The 22,711-nt window shown below is 42.8% G+C and overlaps 1 protein-coding gene across 16 annotated transcripts in view; it reads right to left on the minus strand.

Moving 5' to 3' along the window:
• Positions 1 to 22,711, minus strand: part of LOC122674440 (GTPase IMAP family member 7-like) — an 89,240-nt gene that overhangs the window by 65,230 nt on the left and 1,299 nt on the right. For 3 of the 16 annotated variants that reach the window (XM_043872749.1, XM_043872748.1, XM_043872752.1), the window contains exon 2: positions 15,287 to 15,335. In XM_043872749.1, the coding sequence (XP_043728684.1) occupies positions 15,287 to 15,329 (43 nt within the window). In that variant the 5' untranslated portion in view covers positions 15,330 to 15,335. Of the gene's footprint in view, positions 1 to 12,432; positions 13,110 to 13,191; positions 14,361 to 15,286; positions 15,336 to 20,617; positions 20,659 to 21,703; positions 21,850 to 22,711 lie in introns of those variants that run through there. The other 13 variants (XM_043872751.1, XM_043872750.1, XM_043872762.1 and 10 more) reach the window with 12 other exon arrangements.

Genomic DNA, 22,711 nt, shown 5'->3' on the forward strand with positions numbered 1-22,711 from the left:
GAAAAACCATAGCTTTGACTAGATGGACCTTTGTTGGCAAAGTAATCCCTGCTTTTTAATATGCTGTCTAGGTTGGTCATAGCTTTTCTTCTATGGAGCAAGCATCTTTTAATTTAATGGCTGCAGTCATCATCTGCAGTGATTTTGGAGCCCATGAAAAGAAAGTCTCTCAATGTTTCCATTGTTTCTCCATCTATTTGCCATGGAGTGATGGGACTGGATGCCGTGATCTTAGTTTCCTGGATGTTGAGTTTTAAGCCAGCTTTTTCACTTCCTCTTTCACCCTCACTGAGGGGCTCTTTAGTTCCTCTTCACTTTCTGCCATAAGGGTGGTGTCATCTGCATATCTGAGGTTACTGATATTTCTCCCGGCAATCTTGATTTCAGCTTGTGCTTCATCTAGCCCAGCATTTTGCTTGATGTACTCTGCGTATAAGTTAAATAAGCAGGGTGAAAATATACAGCCTTGATGTACTCCTTTTCCAATTTGGAACCAATCTGTTGTTCCACGTCCAGTTCTAACTGTTGCTTCTGACTGGCATACAGATTTCTCAGGAGGCAGGTAAGGTGATCTGGTATTCCCATCTCTTGAAGAATTTTCCATGGTTTGTTGTGATCTACACAGTCAAAGGCTCTGGTGTAATCAGTAAAGCAGAAGTAGATGTTTTCCTGGAATTCTCTTGCTTTTCCCATGGCCTGATGGATGTAGGCAATTTGATCTCTGGTTCCTCTGCCTTTTCTAAATCCAGCTTGAACATCTTGAAATTCACAGTTCATGTACTGCTGAAGCCTGGCTTGGAGAATTTTGAGCATTACTTTACTAGTGTGTGAGATGAGTGTAATTGTGCAGTAGTTTGAACATTTTTTGGCATTGCCCTTCTTTGGGATGGAAGGAATACTGACATTTTCTAGTCCTGTGGTCACTGATGAGTTTTCCAAATTTGCTGGCATATTGAGTGCAGCACTTTCACAGCATCATCTTTTAGAATTTGAAATAGCTCAGTTGGAATTCTATCACCTCCATTAGCTTTGTTCATAGTGATGCTTTCTAAGGCCCACTTGACTTCACATTCCAAGATTCTGGCTCTAGGTGAGTGATCACACCATCGTGATTATCTGGGTTGTGAAGATCTTTTTTGTATAGTTCCCCTGTGTATTCTTACCACGTCTTCTTAATATCTACTGTTTCTGTTAGGTCCATACCATTTCTGTCCTTTATTGTGCCCACCTTTGCATGAAATATTCCCTTGGTATCTCTAATTTTCTTGAAGAGATGTCTAGTCTTTCCCATTCTGTCTTTTCTTTCAACACTTGGAAAATATTGTGTCCCTTCCTTCTGGCCTCCACGATTTCTGAAGAACAGACCGGGGATGGTCCTGAACCACCATGGAGGCAGAGCATGACATGTCCCTCAAGTATTTGCCATTTCTGTCCCCCTGTCTACAGAATAGTAGGATCCAGGCACTACCCCCCATCCCACTATGTAAGTAGGGTTGGGGGTAAAAGTCTCCTGTTGTTTCTGAGTTTGTCCTTGCACATCAGCTACTTCATGATCATGGTTTACTTGAATGTCACTCAGTTCTGCAGTGAGTCTTAGATTGATTTAGTTTTGGTCAGCAGCTGACCTCCAGGATCCACATCCTCTCTAGGTGATTGCTGCCACCAGCATGACAACCTCAGAGGAGACTAATTTGGAGGCAGTCTGCATTCTCCTTTAGTGTCCTGCTGACCCACACCTATGTAAGACCTGACATTTCATCTCCCTAAATGGCAACAAGATGTAATTGTTGTGTGCTGACCAGGGATAACTAGAGAAAATCACCACAGGGAAGACATGTTCATTTCCCAGGGCTTTCATAACAAAGTAGCACAAATGATGTGGTTTATAATGACAGAAATTGAGGGGGAGGAGCCAAGATGGCGGAGGAGTAGGACGGGGAGACCACTTTCTCTCCTACAAATTCATCAAAAGAATAACTGAATGCAGACCAAACTTCACAAAACAACTTCTGATCGCTAGCTGAGGTCATCAGGCATCCAGAAAAGCAGCCCATTGTCTTCAAAAGGAGGTACGACAAAATATAAAAGATAAAAAGTGAGACAAAAGAGCTAAGGAAGGAGATCCGTCCCGGGAAGGGAGTCTTAGGCGGCATTGCTTGGGGTAGGGTCCAGGCCTGAGTGCCCTGAGGACAATCGGAGGGAGCTTCTGTGAGTTGCCAACTTGAACTGTGGGAGACCAAAAGAGAGAGAGTAAATTAACCGGCCCGAACACACTGCCGGCTGTTCGCAGAACAAAGGGACCGAGAAAGTCCAGAGAAGAGCTCGCAGGCTGCGGACTGGCCCAGCCCCGCCGGAGGCAGGCGGCAGGGGGGAGGGGAAGGACGCGGCGAGACACAGGGTGCAGGCACCCGACCGGCACGGGCGGGGACTGGGGCTGGGGAGGCGGAGGGCGGAAGGCGCGTGCACCCGACTGGCGCCAGCGGAAACTGAGACTGGGTCCGCGGAAGGGAGTGGGCGCGCCACACCTGGGGATAGCGCGCCCATCAAGCCCCTGGCTGCCTGGACCGCTCTGACGGGGAAGGCACGGAGAGCGGGCGCAGCTTTTCATTCCGCGCTTTTGTGGAACACCCGAGGGCTGGAACCTCGCGCAGCGTGGGGCGCGCTCCCTATAGAGCAGCCGGGAGCCTGAGCAGCGCAGACGCAGACGGAGAAAGCAGCGTCAGCCCCTCCCGGCAGCGCCAGCCCCACCCGGCAGCGCCAGCCCCACCCCACAACGTCAGCCCCTCCCCGCAGTGCCAGCCCCTCCCCGCAGAGCGACGGAATTAGCTACCTAAATAAGAGTCCACCTCTGCCCGCCTGTGTCAGGGCGGAAATGAGGCTCTGAAGAGACGGGCAAATAGAAGCCAAATAAACAAAGGGAACCGCTTCAGAAGGGACTGGTGCAACAGATTAAAATCCCCGTAGAAAACACCGACTACACCGCAAGGGCCCTGCAGATATCGAGAAGTGTAAGCTGAAACGAGGAGCTATCTGGAACTGAGCCGAACCCACACTGACTGCAACAGCTCCAGAGAAATTCCTAGATATATTTTTACTTTTTTTAAAATTTTTTCTAAGTAAGGAAAAGAAAAAAAAAAAAAAAATTTTTTTTCTTTATTTTTTCTTTTTTATTTTTTCTCTTTTATTTTCCTTTAAAATTCCCTATTACTCCCGCATTACTCCTTAACTTTCATTTTCATAGATTTTTATGATTTTTTTTAATTAGGGAAAAAAAATTTTTTTTTTCTTTCTTTTTTTTTTTTCTTTTTCTTTTTTTTTCTTTTTTCTTCATTATTTTTTCTTTCCTTTTTCTCTTCTATTTTCTATTCTTCTTTTTCTCTTATTTCTTTTAAAGTCCTCCAGTACTCCTCTACTACTCCTTAATTTTCATTTTCAATACACTATAACCTTACAAAAAAAAAAAAAGAAGAGAAGCCCTATCTTTAAACCGAAGATTATTCTCTCCCAATCTTGACTCTCTGTTTTCTACCTCAGAACACCTCTATTTCCTCCTTTCCCCTTCTCTTCCCAATCCAATTCTGTGAATCTTTGTAGGTGTCTGAGATACGGAGAACACTCTGGGAGCAGACAGCTGCGTAGATCTGTCTCTCTCCTCTTGAGTCCCCCCTTTTCTCCTCCTGCTCATCTCTATCTCCCTCCTCCCTTTTCTCCTCTTCATGTAACTCTGTGAACCTCTCTGGGTGTCCCTCACGGGGGAGAATCTTTTCGCCATTAACCTAGAAGTTTTATTATCAGTGCTGTATAGTTGGAGAAGTCCTGAGACTACAGGAAGAATAAAACTGAAATCCAGAGGCAGGAAACTTAAGCCCCAAACCTGAGAACACCAGAAAACTCCTGACTACATGGAACTTTAAGTAATAAGTGACCGTCCAAAAGCCTCCATACCTACACTGAAACCAACCACCACCCAAGAGCCAATAAGTTTTAGAGCAAGACATACCACGCAAATTCTCCAGCAACGCAGGAACATAGCCCTGAACATCAACATACAGGCTGCCCAAGGTCACACCTAACACATAGACCCATCTCAAAACTCATTACTGGGCACTCCATTGCTCTCCAAAGAGAAGAAATCAAGTTCCATGCACCAGAACACTGATGCAAGCTTCCCTAACCAGGAAACCTTGACAAGCCAATCGTCTAACCCCACCCACTGGGTAAATCCTCCACAATAAAAAGGAACCACAGACCTTCAGAATACAGAAAGCCCACTCCAGACACAGCAATCTAAACAAGATGAAAAAGCAAAGAAATACCCAACAGGTAAAGGAACATGAAAAATACCCACGAAGTTAAACAAAAGAGGAGGAGACAGGGAATCTGCCTGAAAAAGAATTTAGAATAATGATAATAAAAATGATCCAAAATCTCGAAAACAAAATGGAGTTACAGATAAATAGCCTGGAGAGAAAGATTGAGAAGATACAAGAAATGTTTAATAAAGACCTAGAAGAAATAAAAAAGAATCAATTTAAAATGAACAATGCAATGAATGAGATCAAAAACACTTTGGAGGGAACCAAGAGTAGAATAACGGAGGCAGAAGATAGGATAAGTGAGGTAGAAGATAAAATGGTGGAAATAAATGAAGCAGAGAGGAAAAAAGAAAAAAGGATCAAAAGAAATGAGGACAACCTCAGGGACCTCTGGGACAATGTGAAACGCCCCAACATTCGAATCATAGGAGTCCCAGAAGAAGAAGACAAAAAGAAAGGCCATGAGAAAATACTTGAGGAGATAATAGCTGAAAACTTCCCTAAAATGGGGAAGGAAATAGCCACCCAAGTCCGAGAAACCCAGAGAGCCCCAAACAGGATAAACCCAAGGCAAAACACCCCAAGACACATATTAATCAAATTAACAAAGATCAAACACAAAGAACAAATATTAAAAGCAGCAAGGGAGAAACAACAAATAACACACAAAGGGATTCCCATAAGGATAACAGCTGATCTATCAATAGAAACCCTCTAGGCCAGAAGGGAATGGCAGGACATACTTAAAGTAATGAAAGAGAACAACCTACAACCTAGATTACTGTACCCAGCAAGGATCTCATTCAAATATGAAGGAGAATTCAAAAGCTTTACAGACAAGCAAAAGCTGAGAGAATTCAGCACCACTAAAACAGCTCTTCAACAAATGCTAAAGGATCTTCTCTAGACAGGAAACACAGAAAGGGTGTATAAACCCGAACCCAAAACAACAAAGTAAATGGCAACGGGACCACACCTATCAATAATTACCTTAAATGTAAATGGGTTGAATGCCCCAACTAAAAGACAAAGACTGGCTGAATGGATACAAAAACAAGACCCCTATATATGCTGTCTACAAGAGACCCACCTCAAAACAAGAGACACATACAGACTAAAAGTGAAGGGCTGGAAAAAAATATTTCACACAAACAGAGACCAAAAGAAAGCAGGAGTCACAATACTCATATCAGATAAAATAGACTTTCAAATAAAGGATGTGAAAAGAGACAAAGAAGGACACTACATAATGATCAAAGGATCAACCCAAGAAGAAGATATAACAATTATAAATATATATGCACCCAACATAGGAGCACCACAATATGTACGGCAAACGCTAACGAGTGTGAAAGAGGAAATTAATAGTAACACAGTAATAGTGGGAGACTTTAATACACCACTCACAACTATGGATAGATCAACTAAACAGAAATTTAACAAGGAAACACAAACCTTAAATGACACAATGGACCAGCTAGGCCTAATTGATATCTATAGGACATTTCACCCCAAAACAATCAACTTCACCTTTTTCTCAAGTGCACACGGAACCTTCTCCAGAATAGATCACATCCTGGGCCATAAATCTGGTCTTGGAAAATTCAAAAAAATTGAAATCATTCCAGTCATCTTTTCTGACCACAGTGCAGTAAGATTAGATCTCAATTACAGGAAAAAAAATTGTTAAAAATTCAAACACATGGAGGCTAAATAACACGCTTCTGAATAACCAACAAATCATAGAAGAAATCAAAAAAGAAATCAGAATATGTATAGAAATGAATGACAATGAAAACACAACAACCCAAAACCTATGGGACACTGTAAAAGCAGTGCTAAGGGGAAGGTTCATAGCATTACAGGCTTACATCAAGAAACAAGAAAAAAGCCAAATAAATAACCTAACTCTACACCTAAAGCAATTAGAGAAGGAAGAAATGAAGAACCCCAGGGTTAGCAGAAGGAAAGAAATCTTAAAAATCATGGCAGAAATAAATGCAAAAGAAACTAAAGAGACCATAGCAAAAATCAACAAAGCTAAAAGCTGGTTTTTTGAAAAAATAAACAAAATTGACAAACCATTAGCAAGACTCGTTAAGAAACAAAGAGAGAAGAACCAAATTAACAAAATTAGAAATGAAAATGGAGAGATCACAACAGGCAACACTGAAATACAAAGGATCATAAGAGACTACTACCAGCAGCTCTATGCCAATAAAATGGACAACTTGGATGAAATGGACAAATTCTTAGAAAAGTATAACTTTCCAAAACTGAACCAGGAAGAAATAGAAGACCTTAACAGACCCATCACAGGCAAGGAAATCGAAACTGTAATAAAAAATCTTCCAGCAAACAAAAGCCCAGGACCAGAGGGCTTCACAGCTGAATTCTACCAAAAATTGAGAGAAGAGCTAACACCTATCTTATTCAAACTCTTCCAGAAAATTGCAGAAGAAGGTAAACTTCCAAACTCATTCTATGAGACCACCATCACCCTAATTCCAAAACCAGACAAAGATGCCACAAAAAAAGAAAACTACAGGCCAATATCACTGATGAACATAGATGCAAAAATCCTTAACAAAATTCTAGCAAACAGAATCCAACAACATATTAAAAAAATCATACACCACGACCAAGTGGGCTTTATCCCAGGAATGCAAGGATTCTTTAATATCTGCAAATTAATCAATGTAATACACCACATTAACAAATTGAAAGATAAAAACCATATGATTATCTCAATAGATGCAGAGAAAGCCTTTGACAAAATTCAACACTCATTTATGATTAAAACTCTCCAAAAAGCAGGAATAGAAGGAACATACCTCAACATAATAAAAGCTATATATGACAAACCCACAGCAAGCATCACCCTCAATGGTGAAAAGTTGAAAGTATTTCCCCTGAAATCAGGAACAAGACAAGGGTGCCCACTCTCACCACTACTATTCAACATAGTCTTGGAAGTTTTGGCCACAGCAATCAGAGCAGAAAAAGCAGTAAAAGGAATCCAGATAGGAAAAGAAGAAGTGAAACTCTCACTGTTTGCAGATGACATGATCCTCTACATAGAAAACCCTAAAGACTCCACCAGAAAATTACTAGAGCTAATCAATGAATATAGTAAAGTTGCAGGATATAAAATTAACACACAAAAATCCCTTGCATTCCTATATACTAACAATGAAAAAACAGAAAGAGAAATTAAGGAAACAATACCATTCACCATTGCAACAAAAAGAATAAAATACTTAGGAGTATATCTACCTAAAGAAACAAAAGGCCTATACATAGAAAACTATAAAACACTGATGAAAGAAATCAAAGAGGACACAAACAGATGGAGAAACATACCGTGTTCATGGATTGGAAGAATCAATATTGTCAAAATGGCTATTCTACCCAAAGCAATCTATAGATTCAATGCAATCCCTATCAAGCTACCAACGGTATTTTTCACAGAACTAGACCAAAGAATTTCACAATTTGTATGGAAATACAAAAAACCTCGAATAGCCAAAGTAATCTTGAGAAAGAAGAATGGAACTGGAGGAATCAACATGCCTGACTTCAGACTCTACTACAAAGCCACAGTCATCAAGACAGTATGGTACTGGCACAAAGACAGAAATATAGATCAATGGAACAGAATAGAAAGCCCAGAGATAAATCCACGGACCTATGGACAACTTATCTTTCACAAAGGAGGCAAGGATATACAAAGGAAAAAAGACAACCTCTTTAAGAAGTGGTGCTGGGAAAGCTGGTCAACCACTTGTAAAAGAATGAAACTAGAACACTTTCTAACACCATACACACAAAAAAAACTCAAAATGGATTAAAGATATAAATGTAAGAACAGAAACTATAAAACTCCTAGAGGAGAGCATAGGCAAAACACTCTCTGACATAAATCACAGCAAGATCCTCTATGACCCACCTCCCAGAATATTGGAAATAAAAGCAAAACTAAACAAATGGGATCTAATGAAACTTAAAAACTTTTGCACTACAAAGGAAACTATAAGCAAGGTGAAAAGACAGCCCTCAAATTGGGAGAAAATAATAGCAAATGAAGAAACAGACAAAGGATTAATCTCAAAAATATACAAGCAACTCCTGCAGCTCAATTCCAGAAAAATAAATGACCCAATCAAAAAATGGGCCAGAGAACTAAACAGACATTTCTCCAAAGAAGACATACAGATGGCTAACAAACACATGAAAAGATGCTCAACATCACTCATTATTAGAGAAATGCAAATCAAAACCACAATGAGGTACCATTACACGCCAGTCAGGATGGCTGCTATCCAAAAGTCTACAAGCAATAAATGCTGGAGAGGGTGTGGAGAAAAGGGAACCCTCTTACACTGTTGGTCGGAATGCAAACTAGTACAGCCACTATCGAAAACAGTGTGGAGATTCCTTAAAAACCTGGAAATAGAACTGCCATATGACCCAGCAATCCCACTTCTGGGCATACAAACTGAGGAAACCACATCTGAAAGAGACACGTGCACCCCAGTGTTCATCGCAGCACTGTTTACAATAGCCAGAACATGGAAGCAACCTAGATGCCCATCAGCAGATGAATGGATAAGGAAGCTGTGGTACATATACAGGATGGAATATTACTCAGCCATCAAAAAGAATTCATTTGAATCAGTCCTAATGAGATGGACGAAACTGGAGCCCATTATACAGAGTGAAGTAAGCCAGAAAGATAAAGAACATTACAGCATACTAACACATACATATGGAATTTAGAAAGATGGTAACGATAACCCTATATGCAAAACAGAAAACGAGACACAGAAATACAGAACAGACTTTTGAACTCTGTGGGAGAAGGTGAGGGTGGGATGTTTCAAAAGAACAGCATGTATACTATCTATGGTGAAACAGATCACCAGCCCAGGTGGGATGCATGAGACAAGTGCTCGGGCCTGGTGCACTGGGAAGACCCAGAGGAATTGGGTGGAGAGGGAGGTGGGAGGGGGGATCGGGATGGGGAATACGTGTAAATCTATGGCTGATTCATATCAATGTATGACAAAACCCACTGAAATGTTGTGAAGTAATTAGCCTCCAACTAATAAAAATATTAAAAAAAGAAAAAAAAAATGACAGAAATTTACTCTCTCTCAGGTATGGAGGCCAGGCCAGAAGTTCAGAGTAAATGTGCTGGCAGGGCCATTCTCCTCCTGAAGGCTGTTAGGAAGGCTCCTTCCGTGCCTCCTCTAGCTTCTAGTTGCCCCTGGCAGCATTATTCCAACCTCTGTTTCTGTCTTCATATGACTATCTTTCCAATGCATGTGTCTGTGTCCAATCCCCCTCTTGTAATAAGGACCAGTTGTATGTATTACAGCTCATCCCAGTGGCCTTACTTTAACAATAAAATCTACAAAGACCTTATTTGCAAGTAAGATCACATTCATAGTGTTAAGGCTTCAGCATCCTTTTGGGGAACACAGAGGGAAAAGGCTTAAAAAGTGAAACTGAATATAAATGTTAACAGAGTACAAGGAACTGAAACCCTGTTGAGGACACGCTCATGAGTCCATTCTTGTTTTTGGATGTTTCATGTAAATGCAATCATAACTTCATGTGATCTTTTTCCTGGCTTCTTTCACTTAGCATAATGCTTTCAAAGCTTATTCACATGGTCACATGTAACTGTACTCCATTCCTTTTTAAAAATATATTTAAAAAAATATTTATTTATTCACTGCATCAGGTCTTAGTTGCAGCACATGAAATCTTCATTGTGTGCCTGATCTCCCTAGTTGCGGCATGCAGCCTCAGTAGTTGTGGCACGCAGGCTCTCTAGTTGTGGCACATGGGCTGTGGAGCAGGAGGGCTCAGTAATTATGGAGCCTAGTCTTAGCTGTTCCATGGCATGTGAAATCTTAGTTCGAAAACTAGAGATCGTACCTGTGTCCCCTGCTTTGGATAGTGGATTCTTAACCACTGGACCACCATGAAAGTCCCTACCCCATTCCTTTTAATGGCTAAGTAATACTCCATTATATGTATATATACATCGTGTGTGTGTGTGTGTGTGTGTATCCATTCATTAGTTGTCCATTTGGGTTGTTTCCACTTTATTTTACTATTATGAATAATGATGCTTTACCCTTCATGTAGAATTTTTGGACTGAACATGTGTTGTCAGTCCTCTTGGATATATACCTAGGAAGTGAAATTACTGCATCATATGGTAATATATGTTTACCTTTTTGAGGCAATGCCAAACTGTTTTCTCTAGCAGTTGTGTCATTTTACATCCTCACCCGCCGTGGACAAGGGTTAAATTTATCCACATGCTCATCAGTATCTGTTATTTTTTTCTCTTTAAAAAAAATCGGAATATGAAGTGGTATCTTGTTTTGATTTGCATTTTCCCAATGACAAATGATGTTCATTATTTTTTTTCCATGTGTTCATTGGCCATTTGTGTATCTTATTTGAAGAAACTCCTATTCAAATATTTCACTCATTTAAAAATTGGATTATTTGTCTTCTTGTTGTAGAGTTGTAAGAGTTCATTATATATTCTGGATATTAGATCTTTATCAGGTTGGCAAATATTTTTGCCCATTCTTTAGGCTGTCTTTTCACTTTCTAGATAGTGTTACTTAATGGGAAAATGTTTTAAATTTTTACTAAATATATCACCTGCTTTTCTTTGGTGCTTTTGATGTCATATATTAGAAACTATTGTCTAATCCATGGTCATGAAGATTTGCTCTTGTTTTCTTCTAAGATTTTTATAGTTTTAATTCTTACATTTAGGTCTTTGATCCATTTTGAGTTAATAGTTTTGTATCATGTAGGATAAGCATCCAAATTTACTATTTTGCATGTGAATAGTCAGTGGTCCCAGCACTATTTGTTGTTTCTATCCATTAATCTATTACAGACATTCTTCATGGCATTCTTTATCCTCTTGTGTATATCCCACATATACAGACAGCTCTCTAGTGTTGAACTAGGCAATTGCCTGCCCTCTGGGATCCCTGGCATGTTCCTCCCCACATGCCCATCAGCTCAACCAGGGTCACTTAGGAACTTCCCAGCCTTCATTCCTTCCAAAAGCAAGAGCAAGAAACAGATGTTTCTCATTATTTGAGTCATAGATTAAAACTATCCATTGTTCACATGGGGCAGTTTATCATTCTATTTTCATTCTTTTTTCACATTTATTTTCACCAATCACCATCCCTTTTCTCAGAGGAGTGATAATGGCAGGATAGTTCTCTGTTTACTCTAAGAGTGTATCAAAAAGTGAACAAGAAAAAAAGCAAGATCCCCTATCAGGACCTCTGCTGAGATCTGCACACAACTCCTTAAACGAAAATGATCTTTCCAGGTGAGGAAATTTCAAGCCTCAGCATTTGGCATTGGTGTTCCTGTTAGTGTTTGCCATGGCATTCTCGCAGGGTTTGTGGGCCTCACATATGTACTCAGTTGTTGCAGATCATTTTTCCTTTTTACACGTCTCTTTAGTGATCTCAGGGCTTCCCTGGTGGTTCAGCTGGTAAAGAATCTGCCTGTAATGTGGGAGACCTGGGTTTGATCCCTGGTTGGGAGGATGCCCTGGAGAAGAGAAAGGCTACCCACTGCAGTATTGTGGCCTGGAGAATTGTATGGACTGTATAGACCATGGGGTCGCAAAGAATTGGATACAACTGATCGACTTTCACTTAGTGATCTCAGGTCATCAGTAGCCTGAGAATCTCTGGCTGGGTAGGCAATAGGCAGAGGATACTGTAGGGGGAGACCTGGAAATGCATAGCTGTATTAGAGATGGACTTCTGTTGGTGTGTGAAGACGGTGGTGTTGGGGACAAAGCAAATGTGAATAAAGAGATAGGGAGGCACACCTAGAACTGATGATACAGGCTAACCTGGCTCACCTGCACCAGACAGCTGATTTTCCCAGGTATGCATGGGACAGGGGTGACTCTCTACCCCACGATCATATCACCAGTTCTCAGCCCACAAAGACCTATTTGCCTTTTGAGATTCACATAAAAGAAAATCTCCAGTCCACTTAAATCTTTAAATTTATCCCTGAATTGAAAAGTCATACCCTTGCTTACCCTGTGAGTGTGTCAGCCAGTGAGAAAACTCCTCCTTGGGAAGAGACTTTCTGAAGAACCTCCATGGGCCCTAGGGAACCAAGTCTCCAGTGACAGTCTCTTTGGACATGCAGAAACATCTGCATTCAAGCTGCTGGGGGGCAACAATCCCCTGCCGGTACAGAGGGCCAGGTCTGCACTAATGTCTTCTGGCCTTGCCATCACACACCTGAGTGAGTGTGTGGGTGCATGGTTGTTTGCCTGTGGGGTCAGGAATGAGACTGCAGCATCTTTGTCCAACGCGTATATAAAATGGATGAAGAAACATCTGCAGATACTGATTTCTTTGAACACAATGTGACTGTCCAGTACATTTATTTCTTCCATTCAGTTCAATTCAAACAAATGAATATGTACTCAGACTCTGCCCTGGGGTGGTTCTGCCCTTGGTTCACCGGGAGTCCAGGGGATGAGAGGGCAAATGGTCCTCATCTGCTTTCAGGAGTAAAAACAGTTCAGTGACAGGAGGGAGTCAAAGGCAGTCTGAGGTCAGGTGGAAAACACCTAAAATTAACAGTGACTGTTAGGTTCTGCAGAGTGGGGAGTTCAGGGACCACCAGGTAACACAGGAAGTTTCAGGTGGGAGATTTGCCTGGGACGACTCTGAGGTTGGTAGATTAGGCAAGGTGAGGGAGAAAAGAAGGGAATGTGGGCCCTGAAGCAGCAGCGCACCTCAGATGAACGTAATTATCACTGCAAGGGACAAAGTGTTATTTACCATGTGTCAGGACAGACCTCACGAAAGGAATTGGTAGCTACCTGCAGAGCAGGTACAGCAGGAACAGGGCGCCCAGCAGGAGCGCCTGAGCCACAGCCCGGCCAGAGGCCACGGCAGCGCGGGCGGCCGGACGCTCCGTCACACCGTCACCGTCTCGGGCCGGCGCCTGCAGAGCAGGTACAGCAGGAACAGGGCGCCCAGCAGGGCGGCCAGGCCCAGCTTACACCGGGTCCCCGGCGCCGCCTTGGGCCACCGACACAGTCCGGCCAGAGGCCAGCGCCCCGGCCACGTCGGCGCGCGGGCGGCCAGTCGCTCCGCCACCCTGCGCAGCCTCTCCTTGGGGCTCAGCCCGCCCAGGGTCTGCACCAGGCGGTACACGTCGTTGGTGTAGGGGGCGCCGCCATGGTCCCGCACCAGCTCCTCCACCAGCCCCATCAGCTCCCCGACCTGCGCCTCGCGCTCCCCTTCGGCCGCTCGGTTGTCGAAGGCGCAGCAGCGGCCCCCGCACTCGGCCACCAGCTCCCTGAGGGCGTGGTTGTCGGTGTCGCGCACGTACTGCTGCAGCGAGCCCCGCGCCAGGTCCTCCCTGCGGGTGAAGACCACGACGGCGCGCGCCGCGATGCCCGCCCCGAAGAGCGCCTTCACCCCGCGCCAGGCCCGCAGGTCCTGGGCGGTGAAGCGGCCGAGCTGGGTCACCAGGAGCACGGCGTGGGGCCCCGGGGCCGACAGCAGGTAGCAGCGGGCTCTCTCCTCAAAGCCCGGGTCTGCCTGGGCGACCTCGGGGCTGAAGAGGTCGGGGGTGTCGAGGATTTCCACGTCCCACGAGGCCCAGCGGCAGCTCCCCGTGGCGCAGGCCCGGGTCACCGCCGTGGCCGAGAGCCTGGAGAGGAAGTGCTTCCGCTGGAGGATGCTGTTGCCCGTGGCGCTCTTCCCGGTCCCCGACCTCCCAACCAGGAGGAGGCGCAGCCTGCGCTCCTGCGGGGCGGACCTGAACTCCTGGAAACCTGTGGGCACCGGTGGTCTGTAAGCTTCGGAACCTGAGAGCGACATGTCCCGGTCCCCGGGTCTCCTGGACGCCTTGCGAGCGAAGGAGAACAGAGCGCTTCCACGGTTGTGTTTGGGACCAAACCTTTACTGGTTTCCCTTGTAGCTCAGCTGGTGAAGAATCTGCCTGCAGTGTGGGAGACCTGGGTTGGATCCCTGGGTTGGAAAGACCCCCTGGAGAAGTGAAAGGTTACCCACTCCAGTATTCTGGCCCGGAGAATTCCATGGACTGAATTGTCTATGGGATCGTGCAGTCTGACATGACTGGGTGACTTTCACTGTAACTTTACTGAGCGGCCTGGTGTGAGATGTGGACACTCCAAGGGGGTCCCTACCCGTCTATTTCTTCCGTCTTTAGTGTCACACGTGCACCTGTAGGTGCTCCAGCTGCTGCTGACCATTTCTCTAGAGGATGCGCCTTTGTAATACAGACCATTACTTCCTCTGATATGATCTGTCATCCAGGCTGTGCAGAGCTGGTCCTTCTTTTCCCTGATGCCCTCCCACTGGAGAAAGGGGTGGGGCAGTGAGTCCAGCACAGAGGGCTATCTGGAGTCCCCTAGCCGGGGGTTGAATTGTAGACCTGTCCTCTACCAGCCTTGTAACCCTGGGAGCTGCTTAATCTAAGTGTTGAACCTCTTCTACACAAACGGAATCAATGCTATAGCGCTGTCCTCATAGAGCGTCAGAAAATAAGATGAGATCAACTCTCTTCCTTCCCTTCCTGCCTCCCTCCTCCTCCTCTCTTGTCCCTTAAACCTGCTGCCTAATAAGACACTTGTGTCGCCCTCCATCCTTGTTCCCTAACACCTTCTACCTGGTGAACCATGTTCCCTCTAATAGAGGGAACCATGTTCCCTCTAAAGAACTTGATATCTCACAGCAGGGTGGGGGTAAAGATCTAGGTGAAGTGCCAGCCCCAGGGCTCTTGCTGCTTCACCCCAGCATCAAGTCACCTCTCGGCTTCTCTTGTTCAGTCTTGAATTAGCCCATCCCCCTACCATCCAGGGTTCACACCTGGAGGCAAATACACATTGTGAGACGTGTTCTTACCATAGGCGTTTCCTTCATCTCTTGCCACCTTCCGTCCTCCCATGATTACCTGAAAGAGTCCCAGACACAATTTGTTCATTCACTCATTTATCAAATAGGTGTAACTGCCTATAATGTGACAGGCCAGGTCTAAAATGCTGGTGACCTCACAGTGAGAAGGTCATAGTTCCTGCGTTCCCCTGGGCATTGGAAAGAGATTGGAGGAAATGTTCAGCAAAGACATTTGGAGGAGCCTAGTCTGGGGTTGGGATGATACTGTGAGAACACCTGGTAAGCTTGGCTTTGTCTTCTCAGGGCTCCCAAATGCAAAGAGCGGAGGGGAGATGATAACATTTAGTCCATGTCAAGATGAGCCCCTTAGCTGGTCTGGAAATCAGTAGGGCTTATTGTAGGGGCTGTAGGATACTGAGACCCTGGTCTTGAAGAGCATGTACAGCTTGCTTTCCCCCAGTCCTAGTGCAGAGGCAGTAGATTGAACACTGCCTGGTGCTCTGGCCAGCCTGCCAGGACTGCCCCCAGAGTACCTCCCAGTGCCCAGGATCCTACTCCATCCCCTACTGCTCCTCTCAAAGGCAGAAGCCACCACTGCCAATGGGTAGGTGAGCACCAGGGAAGGAGCAGAGAAAGCTCTGTGGTCTGGCTCCAACCCTTTGGTTCCCCATCCTGCCTCTAACCAAGGGGTACACACCAAGGAAAAATGGAACCAGCTCAGAAGTGAGGCCCCAAACCCTCAGGCCCTGGCTGTGCCCCCAGACAAAGTGATGACAGTCATCAATCTGGTGGAAGATTAAGCTCCCTTAAGACTCCTGCTCCTGCCGCTTGGCTTTTGACTCCTCCCACAATAGGGTGGCAACTGGTACAGAGCCTAGGAGAAGCCGTGGCTGGCACCTGGCTCTGGCTGTAGCCCCTCTGACTCCAGCCCTGCCTCCCACCACTGCAGTGGCTGCCAGCACACCCTGGGAGAAGACACAGTCACTGCTCACTTCCGGTCCAGCTTTCCCACCAAAGCCCCAGGCACATGCACAATGCAAAGGGACACTCCCACACAAGGACATGCCTTCAAGACCAGGATAGGTGACCGTTTCACCTATTTTAATAGCAGCAGACTGAGAAAGTTAAAGAAAATGAGAAAACAGAGGCACATATTTTAAATGAAAGAACAAGATAACAGAGACAAATAATTTGCTTGCCAAAGAGTCCAAAGCAACAGTAATAAAAATGCTAACTGAACTTGAGAGAATGCAGCTGAACACAGTGGGAACTTCAGCAAAGAACTAGGAAATATAAAAACCAGTGAGAGCTGATGATTATGATAACTGAAATGAAAAACGTGCTAGAAGGAATTCAGGCCAGCTGAGGTGACACAGAAGAACACATAAGACAGAAGAGTGGAAATCACTTAACCAGAACAGCAAAAAGAAAAACACGTTTAAAAAATGGATGATATAGAAAAGTATAACTTTCCAAAACTGAACCAGGAAGAAATAGAAGATCTTAACAGACTGATCACAAGCATGGAAATTGAAACTGTAATCAGAAATCTTCCAGCAAACAAAAGCCCAGGACCTGATGGCTTCACAGCTGAATTCTACCAAAAATTTTAGAGAAGGGCTAACACCTATCTTACTCAAACTCTTCCAGAAAATTGCAAAAGAAGGTAAACTTCCAAACCCATTCAATGAGACCACCATCACCCTAATTCCAAAACCAGACAAAGATGCCACAAAAAAGAAAACTACACGCCAATATCACTGATGAACATAGATACAAAAATCCTTACCAAATTCTAGCAAACAGAATCCAACAACATATTAAAAAGATGATACATCATGACCAAGTGGGCTTTATCCCATGAATGCAAGGATTCTTTAATATTCACAAATCAATCAATGTAATACACCACATTAACAAATTTAAAGATAAAAACCATATGATTATCTCAATAGATGCAGAAAAAGCCTTTGACAAAATTCAGAATCCATTTATGATTAAAAAACTCTCCAGAAAGCAGGAATAGAAGGAACATTCCTCAACATAATAAAAGCTATATATGACAAACCCACAGCAAACATTATCCTCAATGGTGAAAAATTGAAAGCACTTCCCCTAAAATCAGGAATAAGACAGAGGTGCCCACTCTCACCACTACTTATTCAACATAGTTTTGGAAGTGTTGGCCACAGTAATCAGAGCAGAAAAAGAAATAAAAAGAATTCAGATAGGAAAAGAAGAAGTGAAACTCTCACTGTTTGCAGATGACATGATCCTCTACATAGAAAACCCTAAAGACTCTACCAGAAAATTACTAGAGCTAATCAATGAATATAGTAAAGTTGCAGGATATAAAATTAACACATAGAAATCCCTTGCATTCCTATACACTAACAATGAGAAAACAGAAAGAGAAATTAAGGAAACAATACCATTCACCATTGCAACAAAAAGAATAAAATACTTAGGGTATATCTACCTAAAGAAACAAAAGACCTATACATAGAAAACTATAAAACATTGATGAAAGAAATCAAAGAGGACACAAATAGATGGAGAAATATACCGTGTTCATGGATTGGAAGAATCAATATTGTCAAAATGGCTATTCTACCCAAAGCAATCTATAGATTCAGTGCAATCCCTATCAAGCTACCAATGGTATTCTTCACAGAACTAGAACAAATAATTTCACAATTTGTATGGAAATACAAAAAACCTCAAATAGCCAAAGTAATCTTGAGAAAGAAGAATGGAACTGGAGGAATCAACCTGCCCAACTTCAGGCTCTACTACAAAGCCACACTCATCAAGACAGTATGGTACTGGCACAAAGACAGAAATACAGATCAATGGAACAGAATGGAAAGCCCAGAGATAAGTCCACGTACCTATGGTCACCTTATCTTCAACAAAGGAGTCAAGGATATACAATGGAAAAAAGACAACCTCTTTAACAAGTGGTGTTGGGAAAACTGGTCAACCACTTGTGAAAGAATGAAACTAGAACACTTTCTAACACCATACACAAAAATAAACTCAAAATGGATTAAAGATCTAAATGTCAGACCAGAAACTATAAAACTCCTAGAGGAGAACATAGGCAAAAGACTCTCCAACATGAATCACAGCAGGATCCTCTATGACCCACCTCCCAGAATATGGGAAATAAAAACAAAAATAAACAAATGGGAGCTAATTAAACTTAAAAACTTTTGCACAACAAAGGAAACTATAAGCAAGGTGAAAAGACAGCCTTTGGAATGGGAGAAAATAATAGCAAATGAAGCAACAGACAAAGGATTAATCTCAAAAATATACAAGCAACTCCTGCAGCTCAATTCCAGAAAAATAAATGACCCAATCAAAAAATGGGCCAAAGAACTAAACAGACATTTCTCCAAAGGAGACATACAGATGGCTAACAAACACATGAAAAGATGCTCAACATCACTCATTATCAGAGAAATGCAAATCAAAACCACAATGAGGTACCATTACATGCCAGTCAGGATGGCTGCTATCCAAAAGTCTACAAGCAATAAATGCTGGAGAGGGTGTGGAGAAAAGGGAACCCTCTTACACTGTTGGTGGGAATGCAAACTAGTACAGCCACTATCGAAAACAGTGTGGAGATTTCTTAAAAACCTGGAAATAGAACTGCCATATGACCCAGCAATCCCACTTCTGGGCATACACACTGAGGAAACCACATCTGAAAGAGACACATGTACCCCAATGTTCATCGCAGCACTGTTTATAATAGCCAGGACATGGAAGCAACCTAGATGCCCATCAGCAGACGAATGGATAAGAAAGCTGTGGTACATATACACAATGGAATATTACTCAGCCATTAAAAAGAATTCATTTGAATCAGTTCTAATGAGATGGATGAAACTGGAGCCCATTATACAGAGTGAAGTAAGCCAGAAAGAAAAACACCAATTCAGTGTACTAATGCATATATATGGCATTTAGAAAGATGATAACAATAACCCTATATGCAAGACAGAAAAAGAGACACAGATGTATAGAACAGACTTTTGGACTCTATGGGAGAAGGTGAGGGTGGGATGATCTGAGAGAACAGCATCGAAACATGTATATTATCAAGTGTGAAACAGATCACCGGTCCAGGTTAGATACATGAGACAAGTGCTCAGGGCTGGTGCACTGGGATGACCCAGAGGGATGGGATAGGGAGGGCGGTGGGAGGGGGTTCAGGATGGGGAACACATGTAAACCTATGGCTGATTCATGTCAATGTATGGCAAAAACCACTACAATATTGTAAAGAAATTAGCCTCCAACAAATAAAAATAATTGGGGGGAAAAAACCTACAGCTAACATAAAAAAAAAAAAAAAATGGATGACAGTTTATGGGTCCTCTGGGACAACATCAAGTGTACTAACATTCACGTTATAGGAAGAGACGAGAGAGAAGTGGGTCAAAAATGTGTTTGGTGAAGTTATAATTGAAATGTTCCCTAACTTGAGGAAGAAAACAGATATTCGGGTACAAGAGGCATGGGGCACTGCTGTCAGAATGGCTGTCATCAGAAAACAAGAAATAACACGTGTTGGTGAGGAGGTAGAGAAAAGGGAACCCTAGTGCACTGATAGTGAGAATGTCAATTGTTACAGTAATGGTAGAAAACAGCATGGTGGCTCCTTGAAAAGTTAAAAATAGAACTTCCATATGATCTAGCAGCTTTACTCCTGGGTATATATCCAAAGGAAGTGAAAACACTAATTCAGGAAAATGTATGCACTCCAAGATTCATAGCAGCATTATTGATAATAACCAAGATAGGAAAGCAACCTAAATGTCCATCAATAGATGATTGGGTAAAGAAGCTGTTTTATATATACATGTACATTGACTTCCCTGGTGGCTCAGACAGTAAAGAATTTGCCTGCAGTGCAGGAGACCTGGGTTTGATCCCTGGATTGAGAAGACCCCCCTGGAGAAGGGAAAGGCTACCCACACCAGTATCCTTGCCTGGAAAATTCCACGGACAGAGAAGCCAGGTGGACTACAGTCCATGGGATCCTAAAGAGTTGGACACAACTGAGTGATTAACACTTTCATTTTTTATTATCTCTTTTTTGGATATATATATATATATATATATAGTGGAATAATCCTCAGCCATAAAAAAGGATGAAATCTTTCCATTTGCATCAACATGGATTGACCTAGAGGGTATTATATTTATTGAAATAGGTAATACTTATTGAAATAAGTCATATGAAAGAAAAATGCTGTATGTTTTCACAATCTGAAAAAAAAAAAAAAAAAACAGTTTAATATAACAAAAGAGAAACAGACTTACCAGCACAAAGAATGAATTACTGGTTACCACTGAAGACAGGGCTTAAGGGAGAGGCAAGATCAGAGAAAAGGATTAAGAGGTAAAAAATATTAGGTATAAAATTAAGATAAAGAATTCCCTGGCAGTCCAGTGGTTGGGGATTTCACTGCCAAGGGCAAGGGTTTGACCCCTGTTTGGGGAACTAAATCCCAGAAGCCACAGGGTGTGGCCAGGAAATAAAAGATACAAAAATGTAATGTACAAAAAATACAGTTAATATTTTATATTAATTTTACATGAAGCATAATCTATAAAAAATGTCAAGTCACTATGTTTTACACTTGAAAGTACCATAATATTTTAAGTCAACTGTATGCCAATTAAAAATAAGTAAACAAGTCTAAATATGATCTGTGTGCTAGAGAGACTGGGAGGCTCCCTTCCCCCTCTTTATGCTCTTGCTTTCAAATCTGAGGCTTCTCAAAGTAAAGTGATTATACTCATTCAAACATTATTTAATACAATTAAACATTTTGTGATCGTTTGCCTGATCCTGTGAGCACCTGAACAAGAGAGCACAGGCTCTCCTCAGCCTACTTCCCCAGCCTCATTTCCAGTGGATCCCCGCCCACCCCCACCCCACCAGTCAGCCACTCCAGACGCAGAAGATTTCAGCGCCTTTCCCAACCCACCTCGTGCTTTCCCTCCTAGGACCCTTCATCCCGCTCCACATTTCTGCTTGAGTCCTGTCTGTTTTACCGTCCATTTCAAACTCTACCTCTTCACCCACCTGGTTCTTGCAGATAACTGTGTTCTCCCCCATTGGCTCCAACAACAAAGGAAAAGCAAAGACAGAGGCTGGCTCAATAACCTGTCTCAAAGAACTCAGAGGGCCCTTTTGCCTAGAACTCAAGCCAAAGCTGTTTGCATTTCTGCAGTAACTCTCCTGCACCCCCCATCCCCCAAAGCTTTCAGTAAAGTTTGTCCCGGGGCAAATCCCATGATGTGATTAGTTATTTTGTGTCTAGAAATCAACAGGCTCCCTTAATTGACACCACAGCTGAGATGAAGAAAGAGCTACAAGATTCACAACCAAGAAGACTTTACCTGAAGCAAGATGTCCCCGTCACAGGTGGAAATGAGAAAGTGTGGTACAGGGAATCCACAGAACTCTTGGGTATACCCTTTGGAGCTTCCCACAAAATTTGGAAAGGAATTTGGAAAGTTCTTTTGAGGTTCTTAACAGCTAAAATCTGGGGTAACAAAGGTATACAGTTATTGGAAAAAGTAAAACTTGTACAATCCTTTCTTCTAAAACTTCAAGGGGTCAAGGTTTATTTAGCTAGTCCAGTACTCATTGAACCTGGCTTCTTTTGGAATTATTTAGGAGATTGTTAAAAATGTATGTATTTTTATCTTTTGCAATCCTTTTATTTTCTATAGTTCCTTTGATCTTATTGTCCATGTGCAATGCATATTTTTATGTAGCTACAATGCAATCACATACACTATTCACAGTCTGTGCTTTTTCTTAGTATTATACACACCTGCCATATTGCTCCAGTCTTTATTTTATGGCTGCAGAAATGCTGTTGTGGTGATTCACAATATATAAAAATGTGTATTTCTTAGATTTATATTCCTATATCTACACTTAAAAATATTAAGTTCCCCTCCATGACGAATTCTTTTTAAGCATTAAGCCCATGAGTTGAGTTTTTGAATCAGTTATCCTAGTCCCACCCCTTCAGGACACAGCTGCGATGAGGAAATTAACGTGGCGCAGCAGCCCACAAAGCCCAGCTTGACTTGGGGAGAAGATACGCAAGAGTTCCTCTAGGGCAAGGGGTCAGGACCAAGTTCATAACCTCAGTTGTTTCCTGCACTATTGTGGATAGTGCTAAGGAGAGTGGAGGTTTTGGGAGAATTACAGAGTTTTCACTTTGTAACTTGTTCTGAGGTTCAGTCAGTTCAGTTCAGTTCAGTTCAGTCACTCATCATGTCTGATTCTTTGTGACCCCATGAATCGCAGCACACCAGGCCTCCCTGTCCATCACCAACTCTCGGAGTTTACTCAAACTCACATCCATTGAGTCGGTGACGCCATCCAACCAC

Source organism: Cervus elaphus, chromosome 18 (assembly GCF_910594005.1).
Source record: "Cervus elaphus chromosome 18, mCerEla1.1, whole genome shotgun sequence".
Taxonomy (NCBI): Eukaryota; Metazoa; Chordata; class Mammalia; order Artiodactyla; family Cervidae; genus Cervus; species Cervus elaphus.